General features: G+C 34.1%; 2 protein-coding genes across 2 annotated transcripts; one reads left to right on the top strand and one right to left on the bottom strand.

Annotated features, from left to right (window-relative positions):
* The first annotated feature begins 763 nt into the window (after positions 1-763).
* LOC144432053 (high mobility group protein 20A-like) lies at positions 764-15,042 on the top strand. The gene is made up of 7 exons (XM_078120072.1): positions 764-908; positions 4,937-5,155; positions 10,108-10,237; positions 11,425-11,526; positions 12,334-12,549; positions 13,292-13,439; positions 14,607-15,042. The coding sequence occupies exons 1-7, from the start codon at positions 765-767 to the stop codon at positions 14,623-14,625; spliced, it is 978 nt and encodes a 325-aa protein (XP_077976198.1). The 5' UTR covers position 764; the 3' UTR covers positions 14,626-15,042.
* A 635-nt stretch (positions 15,043-15,677) lies between these two features.
* Positions 15,678-27,049, bottom strand: LOC144431982 (LHFPL tetraspan subfamily member 2 protein-like). Its single transcript, XM_078119930.1, has 4 exons — positions 26,822-27,049; positions 25,943-26,153; positions 21,162-21,256; positions 15,678-18,054 (listed from the first exon to the last, which is right to left on the bottom strand). The coding sequence occupies exons 1-4, from the start codon at positions 27,032-27,034 to the stop codon at positions 17,893-17,895; spliced, it is 681 nt and encodes a 226-aa protein (XP_077976056.1). The 5' UTR covers positions 27,035-27,049; the 3' UTR covers positions 15,678-17,892.
* Positions 27,050-27,271: the final 222 nt, after the last annotated feature.

Below are 27,271 nucleotides of genomic sequence, written 5' to 3'. Positions count from 1 at the left end.
AAACTGTGGATCTTAAACATAATAGCTTGAAGGGGGGGAGTTGACTTTGATGACCGTCTGGTCGTATCACTCCCTCCTGTCTATACCAAACAAATTTATTTCTTATTGTTATTTTTATTATTATTACGATGACTGTTATTTTGGTTGACGAAAAAATAAATCTCTCTCTCTCTCTCTCTCTAATCGCCATTCTAATTTTCCATTCTAATTTTCCTGAATTGGAAATTGAGGCTGAAAGTCCGATGTGACGAACACATATCCGCCTGCTTACGGAAAGAGCTGTTCGAACAGTTGAAGACAACATATTTCAATTTCAACAGAAGTATCTCACACCTCACTGCTATGCTGAAAAGTTGTATTTATTCGTTGAAATTACCGGCCGACCCAACTTTGCTTCAATGGCCGTTTTTATTTTCTGGTTAACATTTTTCGTCTTTCAAGCTCCATAATGCCCTACTGTTAGCTCCATGCTGCGCTAGAAAAACATATGACATTGTAGGATTGTTGCGGAGACATTTTATAACCTCAAATTGGCGTATCACTATAAAATCTTTGAAAAAATGACCCAAAATGGTTCCACGCTGTGTTTGTGGTCAAATTTAACGCATTAGATAGATTAGATATCATATATCTTCAAGTTCAAAATCCAACATTCAGTTTCATTCTAGCCCTTATAACAGCGGACTTATTCGATTCGGTACAACAACACGACGAAAATTTCCCATAAGACTCCATTGTTTCTCGTTTCCCAAATATGGCACAAGATGGCGCCCATGAACTTGTTTAACATTAGGCAAGTTGGATGCCTGCCTGCCATTGTTGCTACCATAGTCAATTTTATATTACTGTACGAGTACGTCGTCGGTATCTGCAAGATGTCTGCAACAAATTCGGATGCAGCACAAGAGGTAATTTTAGTTTGGTCAAAATCAAAGGTTCTTGCTTTTTTTTTATGTTATTTTTATATATCTGCATATACAAATATAAGTTAGATCATGCCGACGATCACATGAAAGCATGATAGAGTGTACGGTACCGTACCGTCAGACCGTATTGAATTAGTTGATATTTTTGTAGCCCTGGAGTATCGGTAGCGTAGTGAGGAGAGTATTGGGTCTTCTGTGGTTTTATACCTAACGTACTTCTAGTGGGCGTAACATAACAATTTTTTCATGTGTCAATCCTAGGCTTACCATACGTCCCGCTTTAGGCGGGACAGGGACGGACTAAAAGTAGGCACTTGCAAATTAGGCACTTAGTAAAAAGGGCGTAATACCTTTTAAAACCATCATTAATTAGTTAAAAATGGTCAAATTAAATGTCGAAAACGCAAATTGCAACAGGCAAACTCAATAACAATATTTAAAATGTAGTATTAAAGGCAGTCGCACACGCTTGGTCACCACATATGATAGGCACATATTTAGGCACTTCGAAAAATAAAGAAAATGGCAATTATCACTAATAAAAGACAGAGACATAAACATATTACCCACACTGATTAGCCTGGGTAAATATTCAATAGATGCACTTGAGTCTAGTACTGGAATTTAGAAATAATAAATTGTTACCGGTAGGCACTTATTTAGGCACTTCGGAAAAAAGGTGAAATGGACGTAGTAACTCCTAAAAAGGTAATGAATTAGTTCAAAATATTTAAATTAAATGTTGAACGCGAAAATTGCAACAGTTATATCCAATAACGATTTTTAAAACGTAGTATTAAAGGGAGATGCACGCGCTCTGTCACCACGTATGCTAGGCACATATTTGGGCACTTCGAAAAATAAAGAAAATGGCAATTATCACTAATAAAAGACAGAGAAATAAAAATATTACCCATACTGATTAGCCTGGGTAAATATCCAATAGATGCACTTGAGTCTAGTACTGGAATTTAGAAATAATAAATTGTTACCAGTAGGCACTTTTTTAGGCACATCGAAAAAAAGGTTAAATGGGCGTAATAACTTTAAAAATGCTAATTAATTAGTTGAAAATTGTCAACTTAAATATTGAACACGCAAATTGCAATGGGTGAACCGAATAACAATATTTAAAACGTAGTAGTAAAAGGAATCACACGCGCTCGGTCACCACATATGCTAGGCACATATTTAGGCACTTCGAAAAAAGAAGAAAATCGGAATTATCACCAATAGAAGACAGAGAAATAAAAATAATACCCACACTGAATAGCCTGGGCAAATATCCAATAGATGCACTTGAGTCTAGTACTGGAATTTAGAAATAATAAATTGGTACTGGTAGGCACTTTTTTAGGCACTTCGAAAAAAAGGTGAAATGGACGTAGTAACTCCTAGAAAGATAATGAATTAGTTCAAAATATTTAAATTAAATGTTGAACGCGAAAATTGCAACAGTTAAACCCAATAATGATTTTTAAAACTTAGTACTAAAGGGAGACGCACGCGCTCTGTCACCACATATGCTAGGCACATATTTAGGCACATCGAAAAAAAAAGAAAATGGAAATAATCACCAATAAAAAAAGAAAATAAAAATATTAGTCAAAATGATTAGCCTGGGACTGGGTGAATATCCAATAGATGCACTTGAGTCTAGTAGTGATATTTGAGAATAATAAATTGTTACCGGTAGACACCTTTTCCGTGTTTCCCCGAATAGGCTAAATATTTTGACTAATATTTTTATTTTCTGTATTTTTATTCATGATAATTACCATTTTCTTTATATTTCGAAGTGTCTAAATATGTGCCTAGCATATGTGGGGACAGAGCGCGTGCGTCTCCCTTTAATACTATGTTTTAAAAATCGTTATTGGGTTTACCCGTTGCAATTTCCGCGTTCAAATATTTTGAACTAATTCATTATCTTTTTAGGAGTTACTACGTCCATTTCACCTTTTTTTCGAAGTGCCCACCGGTAACAATTTATTATTTCTAAATTCCAGTACTAGACTCAAGTGCATCTATTGGATATTTGCCCAGGCTAATCAGTGTGGGTAAAATTTTTAATACTCTGTCTTTTATTGGTGATAATTCCGATTTTCTTCTTTTTTCAAAGTGCCTAAATATGTGCCTAGCATATGTGGTGACCGAGCGTGTGTGACTCTTTTTAATACTACGTTTTAAATATTGTTATTCGGTTCACCCATTGCAATTTGCGTGCTATACATTTAATTTGACAATTTTTAACTAATTAATTATCATTTTAAAAGTTATTATGCCCATTTCACCTTTTTTTTCGATGTGCCTAAAAAGTGCCTACCGGTAACAATTTATTATTTCTAAATTTAAGTGCATCTATTGGATATTTACCCAGGCTAATCAGTGTGGGTAATATTTTTATTTCCCTGTCTTTTATTAGTGATAATTGCCATTTTCTTTATTTTTCGAAGTGCCTAAATATGTGCCTAGCATATGTGGTGACAGAGCGCGTGCGTCTCCCTTTAGTACTATGTTTTAAAAATGTGCCTAGCATATATCATTACAGTATTGGGTTTAACTGTTGCAATTTTCGCGTTCAGCATTTAATTTAAATATTTTGAACCAATTCATTATCTTTCTAGGAGTTACTACGTCCATTTCACCTTTTTTTCGATGTGCCTAAAAAAGTGCCCATGGCTAACAATTTATTATTTCTAAATTCCAGTACTAGACTCAAGTGCATCTCTTAGATATTTACTCAGGCTAATCAGTGTGGGTAATATGTTTATTTCTCTGTCTTTTATTAGTGAATATGCCATTTTATTTATTTTTCGAAGTGCCTAAATATGTGCCTAGCATATGTGGTGACCAAGCGCGTGCGACATCCTTTAATACTACGTTTTAAATATTGCTATTGAGTTTGCCCGTTGCAATTTGCGTTTTCAACATTTAATTTGACCATTTTTAACTAATTAATTATGTTTTTAAAAGGTATTACGCCCTTTTTACTTTTTTCCAAAGTGCCTAAATAAGTGCCTAAAAAAGTGCCTAATTTGCAAGTGTCTACTTTTAGTCCGTCCCGGCGGGACAGTCCCGCTTTTCAGCGTTTTGTCCCGCCGTCCCGATAAGTCAGCCAAAAGTCCCGCTTTTCCAGCATAATACACAAACATGTTCTCGTTACTGTTGTTTCTTCTCTAGTGCAGCGCTAGGCTACTTACTGAAGGTGAATGCGTTCGTTTCCCGCTGATTCCCATAGATGGCAGACGTATCGCATGTAAAACCAATACTAATTAGTCTTAAATCAATTCCTTCCTATTTTTCGAACTGAACCCGATATTTGGACAGAATATGCGCATGAAATTTCGATAACAATATGGTCAATAAAGACAGCCGAGACAGCTTTAAATGTAGGAATGTAGGCCTATGTCTGTATGTAGTAAAATCGGAACATGTTAAGTTACAAAATCACAGCTAAGGGGTCGTTGTCTTTTGAGGCGTCGCGATTTGAAGTCACAAAAATATGGTAACCCTAGTCAATCCTATCCCCAACCTACTGACCTAACTACGCCATCCAAAAATTTTGTCACTGTGACCTCACAATCACGTCATAGAGCTTGCCATAGTCAGATAGTATAACTATGATTGCTCGAAATGGCATCTGCTCTATAAAGAACTCACTAACGACAGCGATCTGTCTCATATGGGATCATTGCGACAAGAGAAATAGCTTGCTCGATTTAGGGTGATCTTCTGCGCGCCCTGGATGAGACAGTTTGTATAGTTTGAAGAACTCTATTACATCACGGTGACTTCGTAGTGACGTAATTCTTGGATGACGCAGTCAGGTGGGGGTTAGGATTAACATATGCAAAAATTGTAATAAAATCACTTAATTAGTGTTTTTCTTATTTTGGCTTGTACATTTCGGTATTATTGTATCCTGCTTATATTTCCCACTCAGTTCACAGTGGCATGATATATTTTAAATTCAGTTTAATTTTTCAATCTCTATGTCTACGTTATAGAAGAAAATTGACAGAAGAGGATGGGTCAAAGGAAAGAAAAGGAAGCCGTACACAAAAGAAAAAGATGACAATGCTCCGAGACGACCTGTGAATGGATATGTTAGATATATGACAGAGAAACGCGAGAGCGTCACTTTACAGAATCCTGATCTTAGTTTTGCTGACGTAACAAAACTTCTCGGAAATCAATGGACCAGTCTCCCAATGGAAAGTAAACAAGTGAGTTAATCCAACACTTACTGCTGCTCTGTAATGCAAACAAGTAAACAATATAGAGCTTTCCAAGTGAGATTTTCCTGTATGAAATTTTCTATATTGATCACCTGCTAAACATCTAATTGATTCATAAATTTGAAGGTCTGGGAAAGTTTGCCCATTTGTTCTCAGCTTCCATGAAAGTTCATAGAAAGACAAAAGCTTAATTTTTTCGCAGAAATGATATAGGATACTGGTTTAAATAATAAAGATGCCTACAGTAATCTTTCACAAATATTTTAAGTAAGATTCATTAAATAAGGCTCCGCCAAGTCTCTATGAAAGTCAGCTGATTCAGCCAATATATTTGTGTCTCTCTGACACTAGGGCATGGACTCTGGGAGATAAATGTTTTATGTATTCATAAAAAGTGATAAAATAGCTAGGGATGGGCAATATAGAATACCGAATCCAACGGTATCCGATAGCAGGATTCGGATTCCACCTCTCTGGCACCATATGTCAATTTTGGTGTTTCGGGTTTTTAATTAATCAATTAAAGACGAGCGTTTTTTCTCGCGTTGAAATCTCTCTCATTTAATTAAACTTTCGTCTGCTCGCGTAAAATCGGTAAACATCAAACACTGTAATCTCAATCGCTATATTCAGGACAAAAGTCGGGCGAAGTACACCTCACTACGAAGACTCGGTATTGCCCCATTTTTGCGTTTTCCTGCTTTGCTATCTAGCTATCGTATAATAATAATAATTATTTGTGCCAACTTACTGGCGATATTCGATAATCTGATTGCAAAAATCTTTAATTGTTTACAGACGTGCCTTGCGTCATTTTACATTACCGTAAATGATTTTTCGCAATCTGCTAGATTTCCCAGAAAATGATGCATGTAAACCAAAAGCAAGGCATAAAATGTTATAACTTTGCTTGCGATTAATTAGATCAAATGTTACTTACGAGTAATTTTATTACACCATTTTCCGAAATACAAAGTTATATCGCAAAACACGAAACTTTGTCACATTTAAATTTCGCTTTCATAATATTACACGTTTTTTGGTCCGTTTCTATCGTTCAAGAAATGCGCACGTTTGATCGAGTGTCTGTAATATTTTATTCGCAGATAAATTTTAAAAAAAGTTGCTGCATCTGGCGAAAATATCTCAAGTGAGTTTGAGTATGGCCAAGTCTGGATAGATAATGATATGTAACGATGATCATAGAAAATGAATTCGTCTTTAGATGTTTTACCTAATTAATTAATTACCCAACTACCAGTGAGTACAAAATCGTTATTACGGGAACTTGGTTTTACGAATCTTGCTCGCACAGAATAAAAAGTTGATTTTAATTGATAGTGGTTAAGTTTTACCTAATTAATTAATTACCTAACTACCAGTAAGTACAAAATCTTTATTACGGGAACTTGGTTTTACGAGTCTTGCTCGCACAGAATAAAAAGTTGATTTCAATTGATAGTGGTTAAGTTTAGGGTTGCCACTTCTGGATACATTTTTTTTCGAATCGAATCTCGAATCAAAACTTTTCGAATCGAATCTTTCCGAATCTGATTCCATTAAGCTTTTTTTTTTTTATTACATGCGTATGTTTGGCCAAACTCACAAAAAAGCTCAAATCTAGAAGAAAAAAATTTGAAAATGGAATAGGCTATATAGCAAGGGTGATGAGGGTTTTTCAGTGAATAAGCCACACTTATTTTCATCATGATAAAAAAGATGTAGGTCATAGATATCACTAATAAATGCATTGATGAAAAACTTGCTGTTGCAACTTATCTGTGAGTCTTACAATACTGAGTTATTGTGTTATACTTGTATCAGGGCTGAGGCAATTTGATGGAATTCATATGAGAAAATAAGCAGGGAACAGTTGTACTGTTATGTCGTAAACACAGTAACAGCACTGCTTTCCCTTGTCCCACACCAGTATATGTGACCGTGGTATTTCCCTTCTTGTTATATTGAATTAGGGACGGCCTTATTACCGATTCTTTATCTTCAAAATCTTAGTACAATATTTTATATTTATGCTAGCAGCATAGAGTAATACGACAAAAACATTCTAATTGCATCTGAATTACTATAAATGGGAAATGCTTACAAGAATATGATTGAAGACGATAAAATTAACCACGATTAAATTAAATTAATTTCGATAAAAACAATCGTTCATCCGACTACGATTGCGAACAAAAATTTCCATAAATATTAGAGACAGTATTATTTGTGGCAAACAGCGTTATTGGCTAACTCGGGCTTCATTATTAATGTGGACTACGTTTAATTTCGTAATTCAGAAAGTCCAAATGTGCATAATGGACGCCGCGCTGACGAGCGATAATTGGTTGACGCTTTATCTCGATCAAACATGGTCGCTGGGGCTAAAGTAAGACGACATTCGCACCGTATGCTCGGTCTGGTATGAAATCTGCCACGTGTTGATGTAAAACAGTGCACAAGTTGCCATTCCTCAAGTATTATTTACTCCCACCTGTCCGTTATGACATTTGCTCGAAATAATCCGAAATGTTTTATCCGCTTGTATCGCGCTAACAAAATTAAAAGTAAATACTACTTTTTTTGGTAACAGCTGAAAAAAGACGTGTATGTACTATTACATTATGTCCCCCTAATTTCGTTTACCGCCACTCGAGTGGAAGCCTGACAAACGCAAACAAAATAAAAATATATTTTAGGATGAGATACATTATTGTAAATTAACATTGCCGGCCGATGAACTCATTCAGCAATAGTTCTCTTCAAATGTACGCGAAATATTGCTCTCAGAACAAAGTTTAAATTAAATTTCAATCAAAATTAAACATTATCTAGACGTCGGTAGCCGATTCTTTATCCAATCATGCCAGGGCGTACAATAACTTAGTGGCAGCGCAGGTGTGCTGTTGAAAATTTTCATCAAAATTGTCACGAATTTTCAGGTATACGATCCATTTGAATTCGCGCATAATGGAAACTTCGGCTATTTAGTGGAAAACTGAACTCGCAGTTTGCTGGTAATTACGCCACACATCATCTCGAGTGATGCGTAAAAGAGTGTGTTGTGTCGAACTTGAAACAAATGACGGCAGACAAGTAAAAAAGTCAATCACGAAAAATTCATTTTCATTTATTTACGTCCCGTAATTTGTTGCTATTTGGAGTGCCGCATAAACGCATTCGGCAGTTTAAACGCCACCGAAAACAACGATTAACAAATATTCAATGTTTTTCTTTCGGTCCCGTAATTTGGTGTTATTTGGAGTGCTGCATAAACGCATTCGGTAGTTTTAACACCGCCGAAAACAACGATTAACACACGTTCAATATTTTTTTTTCGGTCCCGTAATTTGGCGTTATTTGGAGTGCCGCATAAACACACTCTGGCAGATTTAAAGCCGCCGAAAACGACGATTTAACAAACGTTCAATGTTTTTTTTTCGCTAAATCGCTCTCTTTTTCCGAATCGCGTAAATCTGATTCGAATCGATTCGGAAAAGATGCGATTCGAATCGATCCGATTCGTAAATCCGAAAGTGGCATCCCTAGTTAAGTTTAATATTTTACAACGGCCGCTTAGGTTGCAGTGGCCACACGCTGGTCCTGTATCTAATTAATTCTCAGCGAGTATGTTTTAGTACACTCGACAGACTAACATTAATAATGATTTAACGCCGTTTCATATCTATTTTTGTATTTTACCGCTTACTATTAACCCTTTCCATGCGATTTTTATTTTTTATTAAATAATCGTATTTGCTACGCCGATTTTATGCATTTGTACCCCCACAAATAATCGATCGACTAACGAAAAACTAATGATCCGCTGCTGCCCACTGACGGCTCGTTGGAAAGCTTATTTAAAGAGCTTGCAATTGGCGATTAAAAAAAAACTTTTTTTAAAAGTGGTGGTCTGAGTCACAAACCGGATAGAAAAAAGACATTTTTTTTTCTTGGGAGTTGAAAATTCAAACCGTGATAAAAAATAGAAATAGTCGCTAAATCCTTTACTGTTACCGCTTCGTGGTTGGCAAACAATAGCATAATATTGCTGTAGCAATTTCGTGATCTAACTCAAAATACTTTGGTAGATGGAAGGGATAATATGTCTTCTATTACCACCCAAAAAACACCGAAATTTGCATAAATTTAAAAAACACTCCCTCGTTCCGCCGCAAATAAAATTCCAGTCGTAAACGAAAGCGAGATTTACCGTCGCTTATGTTATTCTCGAAGAAGACTTCTTATCAATAAACTAAAACCCAGAAAAAATAGACCAACAGTTTGCGACCGATTGCTAAATAAAACAGTGGACAGTGGATAAAACACTTTCGTCGTTGGTACGTATATGTGCCCACCGCACGGGAAGGGTTAAAGTGTGTAAAGCGTGTCTTAATTTAGCATATCATGCAGATGCAGTATTTAGGGATTACATACATTTGGAACAATTGACGGCGAAAATTTTTGTAGTATTTTTATATTTTATTGTCCTGGGAAATTTGCCTGTTTAGTATCATATGAAATCCAATGTTCAGGACATTTCCGAATAAATAATACATTTACAATTTTTTAACATCTAAAACAGCAATGTGGAAATTCCCACTACTTGAATAAGTATGAAAATAGAATAGGATTCGATTCAACTATTCTAGACTAGTAAATTATTCTACATTGCCCTCCCCTAGGAATAGCCATAATCCAAGATTGAGTTATTCAATTTTATTTTATTATCTCGTTGTCATTTGGGGTCATGTTATCATCATTTTGGTCCTAAAGTTTCACACTTTCATAAATGCATCAATGGCAAGTACAATTGTAATCTATATGAATTTGAAAATCTGCCAAATTTTACCAAATATAAAAAAAAATTTTACAGGCAGCTGCCTCGAGCCAATTCAATATAAACATTCTTGTATCTTCTGATTTTGTTTTATTTTCAGAAATATCTTGATGATGCTGAAACTGACAGAGCAGATTATCTTCAAAAGTTAAAGAAATATCAACAAACTAGTCAATACAAAGATCATATGCAAAAACTTGCTGACAAACAGCAGGAAGATTCTGTTGCAGGTAAGATGATGTAAAATCATCATTAATATAAGTGTCTCGACCCACTTGGTATGACCAACGTTTTTCGCAAACCCAGGAACTAAAATAAAAATAAAGTAAAATTTAATAATACAGCAGAAATATAAAAAAAAAAATCAAAATTGGATATACTTTTATGAGACGATGTACTTGCATATTGTCGTACAAAATACCGGTTCTTGGCTCTATTTCGGTGATGGTGAAGTACTGGTTCCAATTCTCCCAAATTTGATCGAAAGTTTGTTTTAATATAATTTAATGTCGAAAGAGATTTTACCACAACCTCCACTGAGCCCTTTTGTGACCCACCAAAGGGTCGGGAGTCGAAACCCCAGTTTGAAGAGCCTTTATATTCGTAAGACTCATAAAACTGACATTTATTTGTGCAGAAAATTTCTGTTTAACAAATACACTAAATATAAACAATTGTATCTCAAAGATGTTGTGTCTCAGTCCCACGTATTTCTCTTGCTTCACACTTGTTCACTTATCAAAATTGTAGGAATATCACTTTATATGCTCCCTCTAACCTTCTGAAGAAAGTATAATATCTATCCTAACCTATAACACAGCTTGAACCCCATTTCATATAGTTTCCATTTGCTGCAGAATATATATCTACTCAGAAAAACTGTAGGGTGCCAAAAACGGGATAAGATGGACAGGAAATAGAATCTTTGTTAAGAAGTGAGATTTACAATGACGGCAACCATTAGTGACAGAATATCTATATATCGACCCAGAAAAACTGTGGCAAAGTGGGACAAGGGTCCTAAAGTGGGAACAAGTGAGACACAACATTTTTGAGGCATTATGAAATAGGAGCTTTAAATTCCGGTATAGCTTTATCAAAATAGAACCAAAGTTTTCAACAAATGAAATTAGTAGTTGTCAATAGCATTATCTATTACAAACTGGGATTAACAATTGTCGTCCGAGACCATATTTTTATTTGGTTGCCACGAGCGGCCTGTCCTCCCTTTGAATATTATCAACAATTAGTAATTTGATTCAGTTTGGTGGGGCCATATCTCCCAGGTTAACTAATATAAACTATTGAGAGAGTCTGTGTAAAAAATTCTTTTCCATTATCTTTATGTTTTTGGCATAGAAATTGTATCTTTGCCAAGTCTGTAGAAAACAGTTCTAGTGAAATAGTATTTTTTCAGGTCCATCAAGGAGTCCAGTACAGCGCAAACAATCAGTGACACCACCAGTTGGTAACAAAGATATTCCAATATTTACAGAAGCCTTTTTGGATCATAACAAAGGTAATGATATAAGTGATACCTCTAATCTAGCTTAACAGTTGATGCCTTGCTCAAGGTATTCAAAATAAGCTGAATTACCTTGTGTGCATTAGCGGGTTCGAATCTTGTGAAGGTAATTATGTGATAGAAGAGGATTGGCGAACCTTTTTACTGAATAGGAAATGTATTTTTATAATTATAAAGAAGAATGTACCATAAGTCATAGATTTAATCAATGTTTCCATCATCAAGAAACTTGCTGTTTCATTTCTGAACATCTCATTGGGTCCACAAAAGGCAGGATAGGCCACTTTGTGACCCGGGGTCAGTGGTTCGCCGTCCTTGTGGCAGAGTATTGCTGGACTCTTTGGTGTTGCAATGTGGTTTTTGTAACCACTAGTTGGCCCAGATTTCGTTTCCTTTGCTATTTAAATCCATTCATTTGGAATATTAACTAGACACATTTATGCACACACTGAAACTATTCGCGATAATATATAGAACGTGCTTTTACATCTCTTGAGATAAATACAAAATAATAATTGAGTACTCCAGTAGTGTGTGTACCAGGCTAGGGTTAAGCCATAATTTTATTCCAATTTTCCTTAATTTAGTTTCATTACTAGTTCGGTGCTTGTCTATGTTAGCCAAGTGAATATCCAACTGCCCAATGTTTCATTGCCTTTATACGACTTGATGTAAAGTAGGCGAACAAAATTAGTTCCCTCAATATTGGTACACACACTTCTGAAGCGCCGAATACTTGTTGTCAATTTCATTATTAATGTTGATTTTTTGGACATTGACTTTATTTTTCTATCATTTCAGCGAAAGATGCAGAGCTTCGACAGCTTCGTAAATCAAATGCAGAATATGAAGAACAGAACACAATATTACAACGTCATATCAAACACCTGCAAAATGCAATTACGAGACTTGATTCTGAGACTCAGATGCAACGACAAAGCAACTTCAAATTGCAGATGAAACTTCACACAATCAGAGAAATGGTCGTCAAAATGTTTAAAGATATGCCTTTGCCAGGTGTGCGAGTCGTTTTTGGGTACTGTCAAGTGGGTACACCCATAGCATGTGTACCAGGTTGGGGTTAGGGCACAATTTTATTCCGATTTTCCTTATTTTAGTTCTATTATGACTACAAGTTCGGGGACCGTCTGTGTTAATCAAGTGAATATACCCCCTGTCCGTAGGTTTCAGTCCCTTTACACAACTTGATGTAAAGTAGGCGAACAAAATTAGTTACCTTCATATCGGTACACACACTTCTGGTGTGCCGTTATGTGTAATAAGTGACTATAGCATAGGATTGTCGATTCTTGGGAGAGGGAAGGTGATAGACAGCTCAATCATATGGTGAACTATGATCTTTCGTCTGGTTACCAGTGCATTTTGGGTATGCGCATAGTTAACCAGTTATTTTTTTCATAAGTGTGGACTTTGTATTTACGGTAGATGCCATTTAAAGTAGCATCTGCTTAGAAAAAAAAATTTATCTTATATTCTTAAACCACCCTGAATAGATTTGTCCATGAATAAGTAATACGGAAAATGAGTTGTAATTTGAATAAACAATTAAAATGAATTATGAGGTATTTGAATAATATAATTTTTCCAGTTGCACCACAACTTAATATATTGGGGTGTGGTGGTGTCGGTGATACCTTTAGTGTTTTCACTTTTCCTTTTTTTAAATGCGAAGTTTGATTCATGTATCATATCAGCCCCTGTGTTTTACTGATTGATTTATCTCATTTCATTGTTTCAGAATCAGGAATGCTTCCAACCATGAAAACTGTTGATACGTATATGAAGCAAGTTCATCAAATATTACTGAATCCTGATGGAAAACACAAAGATTTTGCAGCAAGTGTTAAAGAAATTATGTTAAAAATCAGCAAGAATGATCTGCAATTGTAAGTGATGACTTCGTTGTTTCAATCCTAAAGTAGTTTCTATTGCACAATCTGACATGAAATAACTGTATTGTAGTCTGGGCTGAGTCCGAGAAAATTTACAATAGACTCTGATTCTGGGTCAGAAAAAAATTCTACTTCGGTTAAGAAAAGTTTTGACTCTGTCTCCTGTTTTAAAAAGTTTCGGTTCAAACACCGAATTCTGGGAAAGTCAAATTTTATAAAATTTGGTCAAATATAAGCTGTCTTTAATAGACTTTGGGGATTTCATAATTTCAACTCCCCACAATATGACTTGGCTTCGAATCCCCGGCCAAATTTCAGCAAAATGAACTCAATATGGTTGGATTTGTTACTTATCGATCTTAAGATCAATAAGTATGTTGATAAGATAAGATTGATGATAAGGTTGTCAATAAGGTATTTGTTTGTTTGTTTGTCTGTCTGTTAGATACACGCGATATCTCACGAAAGCGAGGTTGAATATGCTCCAAATTTTGCATATGCATTCATCATATCTCGGATCAGAAGCCTATTGATTTTGGATGAATTATGTCGTATAATTAGCGAGTTATTAATTAATTAGCGATGGGACACAAGGTGTCACTATGGAGTAAGAGCGCTGTTTTGGGGGATCCCCTAACTTTCGATCGATAAGTCTTCGGTCTCTGACCGATATTCTCGTTATTTTCTTGAAAGAGTGAGATACTCCAGATCTAGGAGAAAGTCTGTTTTTGTATTCACACTAGCCAATACCCTTTATCTACCAGTCTTGTCTTTTCAAGAGTTAACCTAGACAAGAGTCTGATTGATAGTCTCTATTTTTTTTGTTCAATGAATGATATAATGTTATGATATTACTGATTGATGTGACATGTTTGAATGCCATGTATATCTGGATGTGGCCTGTGGCATATCATTCATACTTATTTCGCTGGAGGATTGCTGAAAATCCTCGCTGCTGCAGGGTGGTTTACGTAACTGCTGTTCAGTTAAGCCCACCATCAAGTCCATGCATCTGAAACAAATAACTGGCTAACTCATCCCATATCTAACATGGACTGGTTGCCGAAGGAGAGGCTGTTGTTTGACATATGATTAAGCCATCTCCCGGAATAACTTTGTAAATCCTATCCTATGTTAATAATAATATGCTTGTAATTACAGGCTCTTTGTGAAAGTTTGATTCTGAAAAGGAAAGCCTTGGTTGGAACCAATGTTTGGACAACTGTGTCAGTTGGAGTATGGTTTTGAAAATATCGTTACTTGTCTGCAATATGAGGAAGGATGAGGATGATGCTATTGATGGAGGAAGCACTGAAAGAAAAAAAATTGCACATTTTTATTTATTTTCTAAAGTCCTGGGTGCTTGTGAATTGATTTTTGGACACACTAATAATATGAATCTGCTGTATGGCATGATATTCAATAACGATGGGGCACGCCCCACAAGGGGTGACGATTTTTTGAGGGGGCATGAAGCTAAATAAAAATATTTGTTGGATTCGATCTTGCCCGCCCTATTTGTCTTTGAAACTTTTCCTTTATTTCATTATTTACTTTCCATCAACGTATTTCTTGAATAAAACATACTTTCGCCTTACTATCTGGTATTTGTAACTTATTGTTAGCTAGGTATTTTTGAGGAGGGACACGAGTCTTGACAAATTCTAAAAAGGGGCTTAAAAAGTTTAAGAGGTAATGTTCTAGTTTGTTGCACGAGTTTTAAAGGACTGTATGTAATTATTTTTAAAAGACTGTATGTAATTAAACATTATACAAGTATCAATGGGTTGTGACTTCTATTTCAGTAAAGAACTAGTTACATGAGATGCTAGTGTCATTCAAAAAGTAGGTTATATTTTATATTCAGCCAGAAAGACACGCTTCAATCGATGCACGGCTGAATTTTGCTGCCCAATAACCTTTTGGATTTTGCAGGCTTCGATATGCAAATGTTACCCTCAGTGTTTTTTCAACTGCACGCTGATTTCAACGATCCCGGAAGGATAGACAAACACCAATACCTCGTAGAATTTTTGACTTGTCTCCTAAGAATTGCATTTGTTTGCATTCTGCATTTCATTCACACTTGTTATTTCCCCAAGATAAGATAATGATATGATCATATTATGTGAACTGCCTCTCTGCGCACCAGAATCCGAGGCCAGGGTCTTTGTGATATAAAACTGAACTTCTTAGCTCAACCTATCACCCGACTCACAAAAAAAAGAGGTATTTTCGGACACAAAATTGTCTAGTTTAATAATTAGACTCCACAATTGAACAAAAATGAAAAAAAAAACAGGAAGCGGCTAAGAAGCATCTAAAACTATGTGGCAATATTTATAGATAAACCAATGAATCTTCGTTGGCAAAAAATGAACAATTTGATTGCACTCTATATTCAAACCTAAAGTAAGTTTTTTGACCAGACTTTAATAGATCAAGTCAAAGTTATTTACAAAAACAATCGTTCGATGGAGCTATCAATGCACTATGAATCGCTTAAGTATTGGTAGCAACAGCTATATTAATGATTCGTTTTCCATCACCTCCCTGTGAGAGTCTACCCGTAACATATTCGCAAAGCTTTAAAATAGATTTACTTTGCTAAAGAACCAGAGGTGAAGAAATAGACATTTGCTGGAAATAAAACGCAACAAAAACTCTGAAAATTAGTACACATATTGATCACAGATATAATGACACAGCAATGATACAAATTTGGACTGGAAAACTAATTCGGACAGAGTGAAGTTCAGCTGCATATTTGCTATACATCAGTTTCAAACAATGATCATCCAAGCCAGAATTAATTAATTATAATTAATTATTAACCAAAATTTAATGTCCATGCTGGTATGAGAAACCAAGCCAGTTTTTATACTCTAAATCAGTGGTTCCCAAACTTTTTAGAGTTGGGACCCACTATTTATTACCACAGCTTATGGCGACCCACTTAACTTTTTATGACATAATACAGAACACAGCAATAGCTAACCATAGCAAAACTACCGTGTTTCCTCGAAAATAAGACCTAATTTGAATTTTAAAAATGATTTTAATTAAACCCTCCCTAAAACAAGAGAGCTATGCTCAAATATATGGACACGTAGCGCCACCTAATGGAAATAATTTTGATGACGTCATAGCAAAAAAAAAACTAATAGCCTTCTGAAGAAAATTTTTATCTAACCACTGAAAATTTCAAAGCAATTGGTCCAGTAATCAAAGAGATAAGCGACTTTTTAAAAACGTGTCAAAGAACAACAACATAATATTGAAACGATCGCTATGTCCACCACGTGTCCAATAAATTTAAAATGTGTGGGAGAGGGAAGGTTCAATGACCTGAGGTAAGGTGAAGATCACACCACTATTCAAGATTGTGTGATGTCACAACTCACAATTATGATATTTGTCACTTGAATTTGTATAATACAAATAAAAAAATGGATGTAGGTTTTTATATGTTTATTAAAAAATCTCGTGATTTTCTACAATGTGATTTTATTTTTGATAAATGAACACAAAAGACCTCTTCCAAAAAAAAACATAGTGTTATTCTTCAAAAGAAAATAAATCTAAATCTGTCTAAATTTCGGGGAAACACTTTAACAAGTGCTGTACAGTGTACAAAACTGCTATGCGTAAAAAAGCCACATGGTCCTAAAAAAGAAACTTTCACGGATTACATTTTTTCACGACCCACTAAGATTCCTTTTGCGACCCACCATTGGGTCGCGACCCATGGTTTGGGAACCGCTGCTCTATAAATCAATTCATACATAACCATCACACCACAACAGTGGGATGGAAATATACAAGAATTGTAGATACATCCACAAAGCTAACAATCTATCAGGATTCGTTGTAACCTAATGGTGAGCTGCGGTTTGCAATAGTTGCCAAGTAGATAGAAATATCCTAGTGAAAAATCTGCCAAAACATTTCAAACCATACAATTTGCAGTATCATATGAGCACCAAATGCAATGCAAAATGAAAATGCAATATAATAAAACATGATTAAATTAATCATATATTATGTATAGAATCCAAAATATAGCCATGAAATGGGACTTTAATAAATATGGTACCAAAGCAGCTGATTCACATAGGTTCGCATGCTTTCCAAGATTACTGTTGCAATTCCAGCCATAAGTGAGATACTTTATATTTTGCATGTTGCATCACTCTTAACAACCCTATAAAGCCTATTCGACAAGCTGAATTAGAATTCAAATTTGTGCTTTCATTCAATATCAGTTTTGATACTGAAAGTACATTTTATCCATAATATATTCAAAAGATGATAAAGCATTCATGATTAATGTAAGTGTAATAACTTCAGTTATTTTGCACCCAAATAGAAGCAGCACGGCCTGCATAAAGCGTTGTTGTGTTTGCAAGGAACAAGTTCCTAAAGTATTTCTATATTGAACTTCAGATCAGATAGCGCAGACTGGATTCTTTCCGTCGAGAATGTCATTTTCAACTTTATCACTATCTGCAGAAGCTTCAGCTTGGTGGGAGAGAAACGCACATAAAAAACTGCCAACCATTCCTGCTAATGCTGCATAGAACGACCATCCCAAATAGCAAGAACCAGGCTGTTAAAAAGAAAAAATATATTGTTATATGGTTTCTATGTGTTGTACAACAGGCAGTGTTGGGTAGAAGTCTTAAAAACAGGGGTGGGCAAGGTTTTTGGACCAGGGACCATGTGAGTGTGACGTAAAAAGTTGCATTTTATGAACAAAATTTCAATGTTGCAAAAGCAAAAGTGGAAAACAATAAAAATTGTACCCAAACTAAATTTAATCACAATCTCAACAAAGTTCTTGAGCTATTTTTTAGCTAAAACATCAAAATTTGGTTTTAGTTTGGTTGTGGCAACATCAGGCGGGCCAGATTGAATTGGCCCGCTGGCCGTAGTTTGCCCATGTCAGCTCTAATCCCGAATTTGCAAGTTGAGTCGCCGGCCATCCCAGAGTCAAGTCGAATCACCAAACTGGCAGTTTGTTGAGGACGAGTTAGTGTCACTCCATTCAGATGACTTCAGTTTTAGATAACTGGTTACTCATTAACTAAAGCCTGAAGTTTAAAAATTTTAAGATAGTCAATGGATTACATAATTTTTAAACAGTTTAATGTCTGTATAATAGGATTTTATAACACCACCTTGTTGTGTAATGAATTATTTGCAACAAGATCATTCAAATAAGGTGTTTGAATGAAAATAAAGATTCCTATATTAATGTCATGATTATTTAACCAGAATGATTTGATGTGTCATATGGAGATGCACTGACTGATCGTCTCGCACATATTATTAACAAGATTACAGAATGACAACATATTTCAATATGATGTCACATTTGCCAGTATATGAATAATAAAGCCTTATAATTATATTTATATAGGACAATTCTTAAACATCACTGGGTCTAAAACAAAATTAACAGTCAAATAGTATGCAAATAAACATCTGCGCGCTTCAGAATCAAACAAAAGCTTTTGTTTGTATTTCTGAACAAAGTACAGCACGGAAGCTTTTCTGTTTCGTTGTCTCAAGTGGCTTGTTCTAACATGAGGTGATATTGTTTGCACCACCTGCCCAAGTTTTACATATCTTATCATGGGAATAGAATCGCTGTGGTCAAAATAGAAAAATAATAATATTGAAAAGAAGTTTTATTGAAATTTAAAACTACTTTTTTTGAAAGTATAGTTTGGACAAATAACTCTATAGAGAGTAAGAAACTAAAACAACACAAAAAGAACTACCGGTAATTCAAATTCAGATTAAAAAAATGTCTGAAACTATATAATCATGGAATATAGTTAATTAAAAGGGAAGCAAGAACAAAGGCAGTATGGGCAGTATAAATTAGATCCATCGACAAGCTTTCATTCAAACGATAAATTGCATTCATTGTGGGATAATGGCGGACACCACCTGGAATGTTGCCAATGGAACAGACAATAGATCTAATTTTATCTCATTGCAGAAGTCAAATACACAAATAAGCCAGTTGCACTGCTAAAAAAAATATAAATTTACCATGTTTCAGAGGTAAATCGAATCGTTCCTGCATGGAATTTTTATCAGCAATAGATAAATTTTCCCAATACAATATGAATTGGTTAGAGATAATTATTGAAATACTGATTTGTCACAAACTGACTTCCTTAGAAACTTTATTTACAACAAAATTCAAAGTTGTAAATCCTAATTTCTTTAGCAGTATGTCAATCCAAAATCCCCAAAGGCAAAAAATTTGAAATAAAAGAGCAACTGTTGTTTCAGTTGCAAACAATAGAATATTCCCTGGAGGGATTCAACTTGTATTGTATAAAGTTACAAAAAGTGTGACATCTGCTTTTAAGAATGCAGACAATTTAGCATAATAATCTGTATTGATTGATGCCAGATATTGAATAATAGACTATATCTAGCAATAGATTTGAGTTCATCAAGGTTTCAAAATGAATGAGAAGATATTCAAAATCTGGCATGGTAATTTATGCTTATTTTTTTTATGAGCAATTCATCTCTTTTTTCGCGCGACATTTTTTAGTTTCTAAATAAAACGCAGTAAAAAAGCTGGAAGTGCGCAAATTTTCTCGATGCAATAATAAATAGACCAGATACACCGTAATTTATATACCGCTGTTTTTATGCTACGTTTTATCATCAAAAAAGTAGGATGACTCACACCGAATAATGGAGTTATTTTCTGCTTCGTTGCATATAGTAATAAGACTATATTTTGCAGTGAGCAAAGGATTTGTTGGCCAACTAAATTTATGGTTGTGCTTTTGATTCCATGTTGTGGAAAATAGGAATGACTGGACAAATAAATGCTTTGTTTTCATGTCGTCATTAGAGGGAAGAGTATGATAATGTTATGATATAGGGTTTTATAGTGTGAATTATTTTCAAATTACATTCAAATCTTAAGGGTTAATGAATTAATATGCCATGTATATAATATGGAGTATCTGAATATGCTCTCATTTCAAATAAATTCGACTTTCGGGAAAATGAGTGTCTATAAAATCTAAGTGATGTTAAAAGCCAATCTAAATATAAATGGAAGTTCGACAACCCTAAAATTATTATTAGAAATCCACCCGGTGGTGCGATACTATAATTATGGTGCAATTCATTGTGGGCTTACCATAACAAGCCCACACAGGTTGATATGATATTAATAGTAATTATAGTGTCATTTAACATCAGATAAAATGCAATTTGAACTCAGGCGGTTGCCAAGATCCAAACTATAAATATTTCACAATGATAAAATAATTGGTAAATCATATTCCTATGGGAATTTGCTTAGAATGTATTCACTTAAAATTGATGAAAGAAGTATTGTAAAATCAAAATATGAAGTGGTCCAGGTCAATATAACCACAAAAACACATCAACACAATGTTGAAAAATGATGGTTTCATCTGAAAAACCCTCATTTTTAATGCGTCTGATTTTCGCAAAGTCGGCCAGATAATATGGCGTGTAAAATATTGGCATAGCAAGGCGTCACTACATCAAAAGCGTCGTGCAGAAAATATCCAAACAGAAAATATCCAGAATCTATCACCCTAAAAAGTCCTCTACGGCGAAATACTATGTTTTATATTATATAAGTAAAAATGCAAATATCCAAAATCTTTATAAATATAAATGCAAAAATCTAAAAATTCTTACCCCAAAAGGTTGAGCATCAATACCACAGTCATATTTTACTTTATCTGATCCCCATCCAGCAGGAAATAATACAAGGCTTATTAGAAGAAGTAAACCTGAAAAATATTGAAAATATACATAAGTACCCTATATTTTTAACTTATTATAAAGTCAAAGCCGGTTACCCTTACAATTCAATAAATAGAAATTTTGTAGTCAAAAAAAAAGCAGAAATTTCATAAAAAAACAACTGTATGGATTGAAATTGTAGCAGAAACATATCGTCAGAAATAAAGAGATTTACCACATGCACAAATAACTCAATTTCAACTAAATACAGGTTGCAATGGGTCATAATGCAAAATTATATCTCGAAGTGTCTTTTGAAACAGACTCGTACCAGCGCAGCATATTGTTATAATACGTCGTGGCAGGAATATAAATATTGTGAAATTTTACACCAAAAAAGGTACAAATGAATATGTGAGAGGTCACCTAGCATTATAGGTCATACCAACTGTACACAATTACGTCATCAAAAATTTTGATGGCAATAATACTTAATAGTGAGTATTCTGCATTGAAATTTTGAAAATTATAATCTGAATAATACTTTGCCAGCATAAATAGTTTTTTGTGCAGTTAATTGAAGATTTGATAAAAAATAATATGGCATGTCAAAAAGTATTACTGTATATGAAACAGATTTGATAATATTAATTCAATTCGTATTCCAGGATGTAAAATTACTAGAACCTACTAAGCTACCAATCAGATAGCATTTCTAAACGGAACAAAATCTATATAGCACTCCAACCAAGAAATCTGCTTTCCAAGTGAACGATATAAGTAAAAATTAAAACATCGAAAGTGTGAATTTTATGGTTCAATAAATTTTTTCTTCGAGGCATCTATCATAACGCATTATGCTCTGCTGCTACCGTTAAAAAATCAAACAAAACAATTCAAACTGACTCCTACGTATTTTTAAAGCACTTCAGTATTTCCGATGAATTGAAATTCGATACTGTCTGTGTCAACAGTTGAGACTGTCAACACTCAATTTAAATGAAACATATTGAACATTAGCAAAGGCCGTAAGATTAATAATTAAATCAGATATGAATTAGAAAATCACAAATATCCTGTTTTTAAGCGAGTTTACAACAAAGTTATGGGTGTTTGATGTAGTAGAATTTATGTTGATACAAAATTCCATTATATATTTTGGATTACCGCATAATATAAAAGTTACTTCATGAAATATATATATTTTATCTCAATCATTCTATCCAGATTGAATAATAATTGTAACTAGTATTCAACAAAAACATGTTTTCGAGGCAATTTTGCACAAAATAAATCATTTATGATAGCATTTTCATCAACCTGATATGCAGACAGCCAGACACTCACTAAAATAACAAAAACCATAATTTATTCATAGTTATGATCAAATTCTGAATTTTAGAATAATTTCAGTATCCAATAAATATTCACCATATTTAAGTTTTCAAAAGCAAATTTTGAAATACTGTATATGTATATGGAATGAAAGGCTATTTACATCAATGGTTCTGAAATAGTGGGGTGTGCCCCACAAGGGCGGAGTGGTGCTAAATAAAATAAAAATATTTGATCTTGTCTGCATTATTTTTAATATTTACATTTCTTTATTGTTAAACTAAAGATTGCAATTCCATTGATATATTTTTGACTTGACTTTTGAATAAAACATACTTTCGTCTTACTATCTGTTATTTGTAGCTTGGTAATTTTTTAGATTGGGCACGAAACTTGACAAATTCTACAATGGGGGCGCGGCTTAAAAAGTTTTTGAGAACCACTGATTTGGGTGGTTTATTTTCATTGTAACAGAGCAGACTCTTTAACATTTAACTTGACTAGAACAACAATCATAACGATTAGGCAGACTAACAATTTAACTTTCATTATTCAAGTTTGTGTGAATATGATACGCTTCATGAGATAATACAATCATTCTTTGTTAACAATCCTTAAAATCTCATAAGACGAGAAATAATCCCAGGCTAGCATACTTGTGGTTTTAACACGAAATATAATTTACTATAAATCCTATTATTTCTTAAAAGGCATTACGCTTGACTGATTCAGACAACATGTCTATGCATATGATACCGTTTAAAAGTCATCCATCTAACTTGGGTTACATTTTGTACCACAAATGTGAAAATTGATAACGATTAAACGTGTTAAATGAAACATGTTAGCAGGAAATTCATATTTATTGAATTGCATAAAATAAAGCTAGATATATGGATGGCTATGATTGTAGTTCAAGAATAACACTAATTGGAAATATTCTAAAGTGATTCAAATAGGAAATAGGATTTAAAAGTTTGAAAATTGGAAATATGTTCTTATAGAATTTGGATAGTCAAAACAACACATTTTATTTCATGAAAGTTAGCACATATTACTGCATTGATGCATAAATCAAAAATCTTAATGATCTGCAAACATAATTTGAACAAAAATTTCGTTATTGGGTTCCCTGCTCACGACTTCAGCTTTTTCAATTTAACGATTGGTAAACTAACTGTAAGCATCACCATATAAAGCATTGATCATTTGACTACATTTTTAACAAATAAAACACTTTAAAACTCGAGTTCAAAATGTCCTATTATATTCTTCTTTTTGAAATTTATTCAGTTTTTGAAACATAATATTATTCAATTATGATTTCATAGAAAATAGATTAGTAACAAAATAAAATTATATTTCCTAAGTAGGTGTATTGAAACTATCAAGCTGGCCTTTTTTTAACAAGAATAAGATGGGTTTTCCACATACTTAAAATTGAAACTACATTCAATTTAGGGTTATATAGGCGTGTGACTCAAAATGCTCCATCAGACATGAAACGATGGCAGCTATTATTTGTGTCAAAACAACTTTGAAAATGTTCTGACTGATTTCAAATCAAAAGATCAAACCAGACTTGTTAAGAAGTTATTTTAAGTGTGATGATGTAATGCTGAAGTGAAGAAGAAAATTGGCAGCTTCATAATGTTTGATACTTATGCTTTAAAGAGTATAGAGTGGAGTACAAGCATGAAAACCAAAATATAGAAAGTAAAACAACTATCTTGTTCGACTGGCAAGATTCTGATTCCTTAAGAATTGTAACACTTCACATATCAGCGGTTCATTGGAGTGAACAACATAAACACTGTATAGCGATTTATTTTTCAGAGCATTATTTAGAGTTAACAGCATAAAAACGTCGTATACAAAATGTCCAATCATCCGATTCAAAATCCGCCAACTGGGTATGGTAATTTGGTGAGCTTTAATATAAACCAGATAGTTTCCAATCCTTACAAAACATAACAGCTCCCTACAAGCCAGTAGTTGCTGTCTAGAGCCTTGCTCAGAGCACAAATCTGGGACGATCCAAGAAAAGTGTTTTTTAGTTCACCCCTATAACTGTCTACAATTCCCAGCTGACAAAGCCACATGATATTGATGATTCCACCATAAACCAGAATGAGGATATTTAACGGGAAGCAATCAAGTCATCAATTAGGCCATAAAGTGTCATTCATGTTGGCTTATGGCAATAAAGCCTATTCATTGGAAGGTTAATACCTTAATGAGTACTGAGTTCTATTTATGGGTGATTTAATGTCAGGAGCAGTGCAACTTTAAAATATAAATTGCTGGGAATATTTCGTTTATTTCTCACTATCAATTTTCATGACATTGATTTGCGATTTTTTTTATGCAATGATCATTTTCTGTGCAACAACACCATCAGTTATTTGGATTCAATGAGCTCAGTTCGACCAGCCCTAAACATGTACAACATTATGGTACAAATATGAAACAAACTGTCCCATTGCGAGTTGGTTATATGTCATCAATCAGTACAACTAAAATGCAAACATTTTTGAATATGATACTGTGTTAACGACTGATGTTCTACACATCAAAGACATGAAGATCGCCTTGATAAAATACCAATAAATATTGTTTGCACATGGTTTATATAAGCATGAATTACAGGTACTTTCGTAGTGTGTATCAGGTTAGAGTTAGTGCATAATTTTATTCCAATTTTCCCTATTTTAGTTCTATTACGAGTTCGACTGTTTGTGTTAGCCAAGTAAATATACCCCTGCACATAGGCTTCCGTCCCTTTACACAACTTGATGTAAAGTAGGCGGAAATTAGTTACCTCCATATTACAAGCTAGATAAAAATCATAAATATATTCTCCTATGTATATACACTTGTATATATTATGTGGCAAGGTGTACAAAACAAAATCAAGCTGATGCTGCCTTATATGTAAGAAAATATAAATATACCCAGACATTTTGATTACCTAAATCTCATTATAATAGATAAGCTGGCCCTGCAGGCACAAGTGTTACGTACGAATACATATTTGGTCACCAAATCTGATCGACATAATGTGAAAATTGGCTTCAATTTAGATGTGGATAAATGAATAGTTTGTTACTCTAGAAATCAGTTTTTCCATTATATTACATTTTTGTGTGAATATATGCATCTGAAATAAGATGGATGCCACTTTTTGTTTCTTAATATTTGTTACTATTTATTTGCACCATCAGATGGATAGATTGATGTAAATTATGAAAATTATCACAAACCAAATAAGGAACACATCTTTGTATTTTCTATGTATTTGAAAGTAAAGCCAAGCCAGTCTTAGAAGTGTAATAGTGAAAATTTGAAAAAAAAAGCTGTTAATTGAAGAAATTTTCAGGTAATATAAAATATCTTACCTGCGATTCCTTGAAGAAATCCAGATACACTGAAAATACTTTTCTTTCCAAGTGATCGAAAACAAAGTGCCGCAACAGAAAATAAAGCAACTATCGTTAATATAAGAATAGCAAGCCCCATTAAAATCGTTGATATTGCCCAAAACGGAGAAGCGAAATCTGTGAGTCCTCGCGGATATACTCGACAATTCTGTGATGTTGTGTGAATATTCTAAAACAAAAATTTCCCCTTTTTATTCAATTTTTAAACTTCATTTTGATACCTTTGGTTCAGTTCAAACTCCGACAATCATGATTCAGACTCATTCATTTCATGCGTCTATGTTTTATAATTAATGACTATTATCTCACAAAATCCGAATATTGTTTGTAATTTTCATATTGTTGAAACAAAATTTTTCCCTGAACAGTTTCTCAGAATATTTTCTCTGCTCTATTTGGCTTATATGTAACTTTTTTTAGAAGCACAAGATACTTTTTGGCTACCGTTGCCAACCCAATTTAATTCGCCCTACTGGATGAAGTGGTGGGCATGAAAATAGAGACTTATAATCCACAATCAGAAATGTGCTTCTGGGGGTTTGAGAATATTGTGATGTTCAAGAAAACCCCTCTTGTTTAGTGTTGCAGACATTAGATGGCCACAGCAAATGAGTTAGGTGCACCTGCAGCTGATGACTAGAGTTATATTTGGTAGGCTATTTTATAAGATGTGTATTAGATTAATATAAGGCATGTCATTTCAATGCAGATTAGGTAGTACTAGTGACATACCTATATGCCATGAAACAAGAGAACCCGTTGTTAGTGAGCGATGCCCGCAATGCCGAAATAGTAAAGCCCTTCCATAATGATAAATAAGCAACGACATAAATTTACCTCTGGTGTTGTCTCAGTGCATCTGATGATAAGTCCCAAAGCTCTGACATCATTTTCTGAGTATGGTCTTGGATAGGAAGCATTTGCACTATGATACGGAGGTGAAACCAGCCAGTGTGCACTCATCAAAGAAGTGAGAACAACCATACAAACAGAAATACTCAAAAGTGACCATAACAATGTACGACAAGTTACGATAACAAAACAACACATTGTTGTGTTCTATATTTAACTGGTTATGAAAAGAAAAAAACAGGAATTATTGTAGAAAAAAGCCCAAAAACATTTGAACAGCATATAAAAAAATCTTCGGACAAGAGTCTTTAGAGCATTAGTCATGCCTAACGAAACTTGTGTTGATATCTATATTATATAGGTGGCTTTGTGGAATAGGAATAGCTAAAAAAATAGAGACAAGACACTCAATAAACCTTGATACTTCTTTCTCAT

This window comes from Styela clava, chromosome 14 (assembly GCF_964204865.1).
Source record: "Styela clava chromosome 14, kaStyClav1.hap1.2, whole genome shotgun sequence".
Classification (NCBI taxonomy): domain Eukaryota; kingdom Metazoa; phylum Chordata; class Ascidiacea; order Stolidobranchia; family Styelidae; genus Styela; species Styela clava.
Note: the sequence above shows the minus strand (reverse complement) of the source record. Positions and strands in the feature narration are given on the sequence as shown.

Excerpts from the sequence above, each read along its gene's own strand:
- LOC144432053 (XM_078120072.1), top strand. The coding sequence starts at position 765 with ATGGCGCCCATGAACTTGTTTAACATTAGGCAAGTTGGATGCCTGCCT. Across the intron at positions 5,156-10,107 it reads TCCCAATGGAAAGTAAACAA|AAATATCTTGATGATGCTGA; the intron begins GTGAGTTAATCC and ends TTTTATTTTCAG. Across the intron at positions 11,527-12,333 it reads CTTTTTGGATCATAACAAAG|CGAAAGATGCAGAGCTTCGA; the intron begins GTAATGATATAA and ends CTATCATTTCAG.
- LOC144431982 (XM_078119930.1), bottom strand. The coding sequence starts at position 27,034 with ATGTGTTGTTTTGTTATCGTAACTTGTCGTACATTGTTATGGTCACTT. Across the intron at positions 26,154-26,821 it reads GCACTGAGACAACACCAGAG|AATATTCACACAACATCACA; the intron begins GTAAATTTATGT and ends TTTTTGTTTTAG. Across the intron at positions 21,257-25,942 it reads ATTTCTTCAAGGAATCGCAG|GTTTACTTCTTCTAATAAGC; the intron begins GTAAGATATTTT and ends AATATTTTTCAG.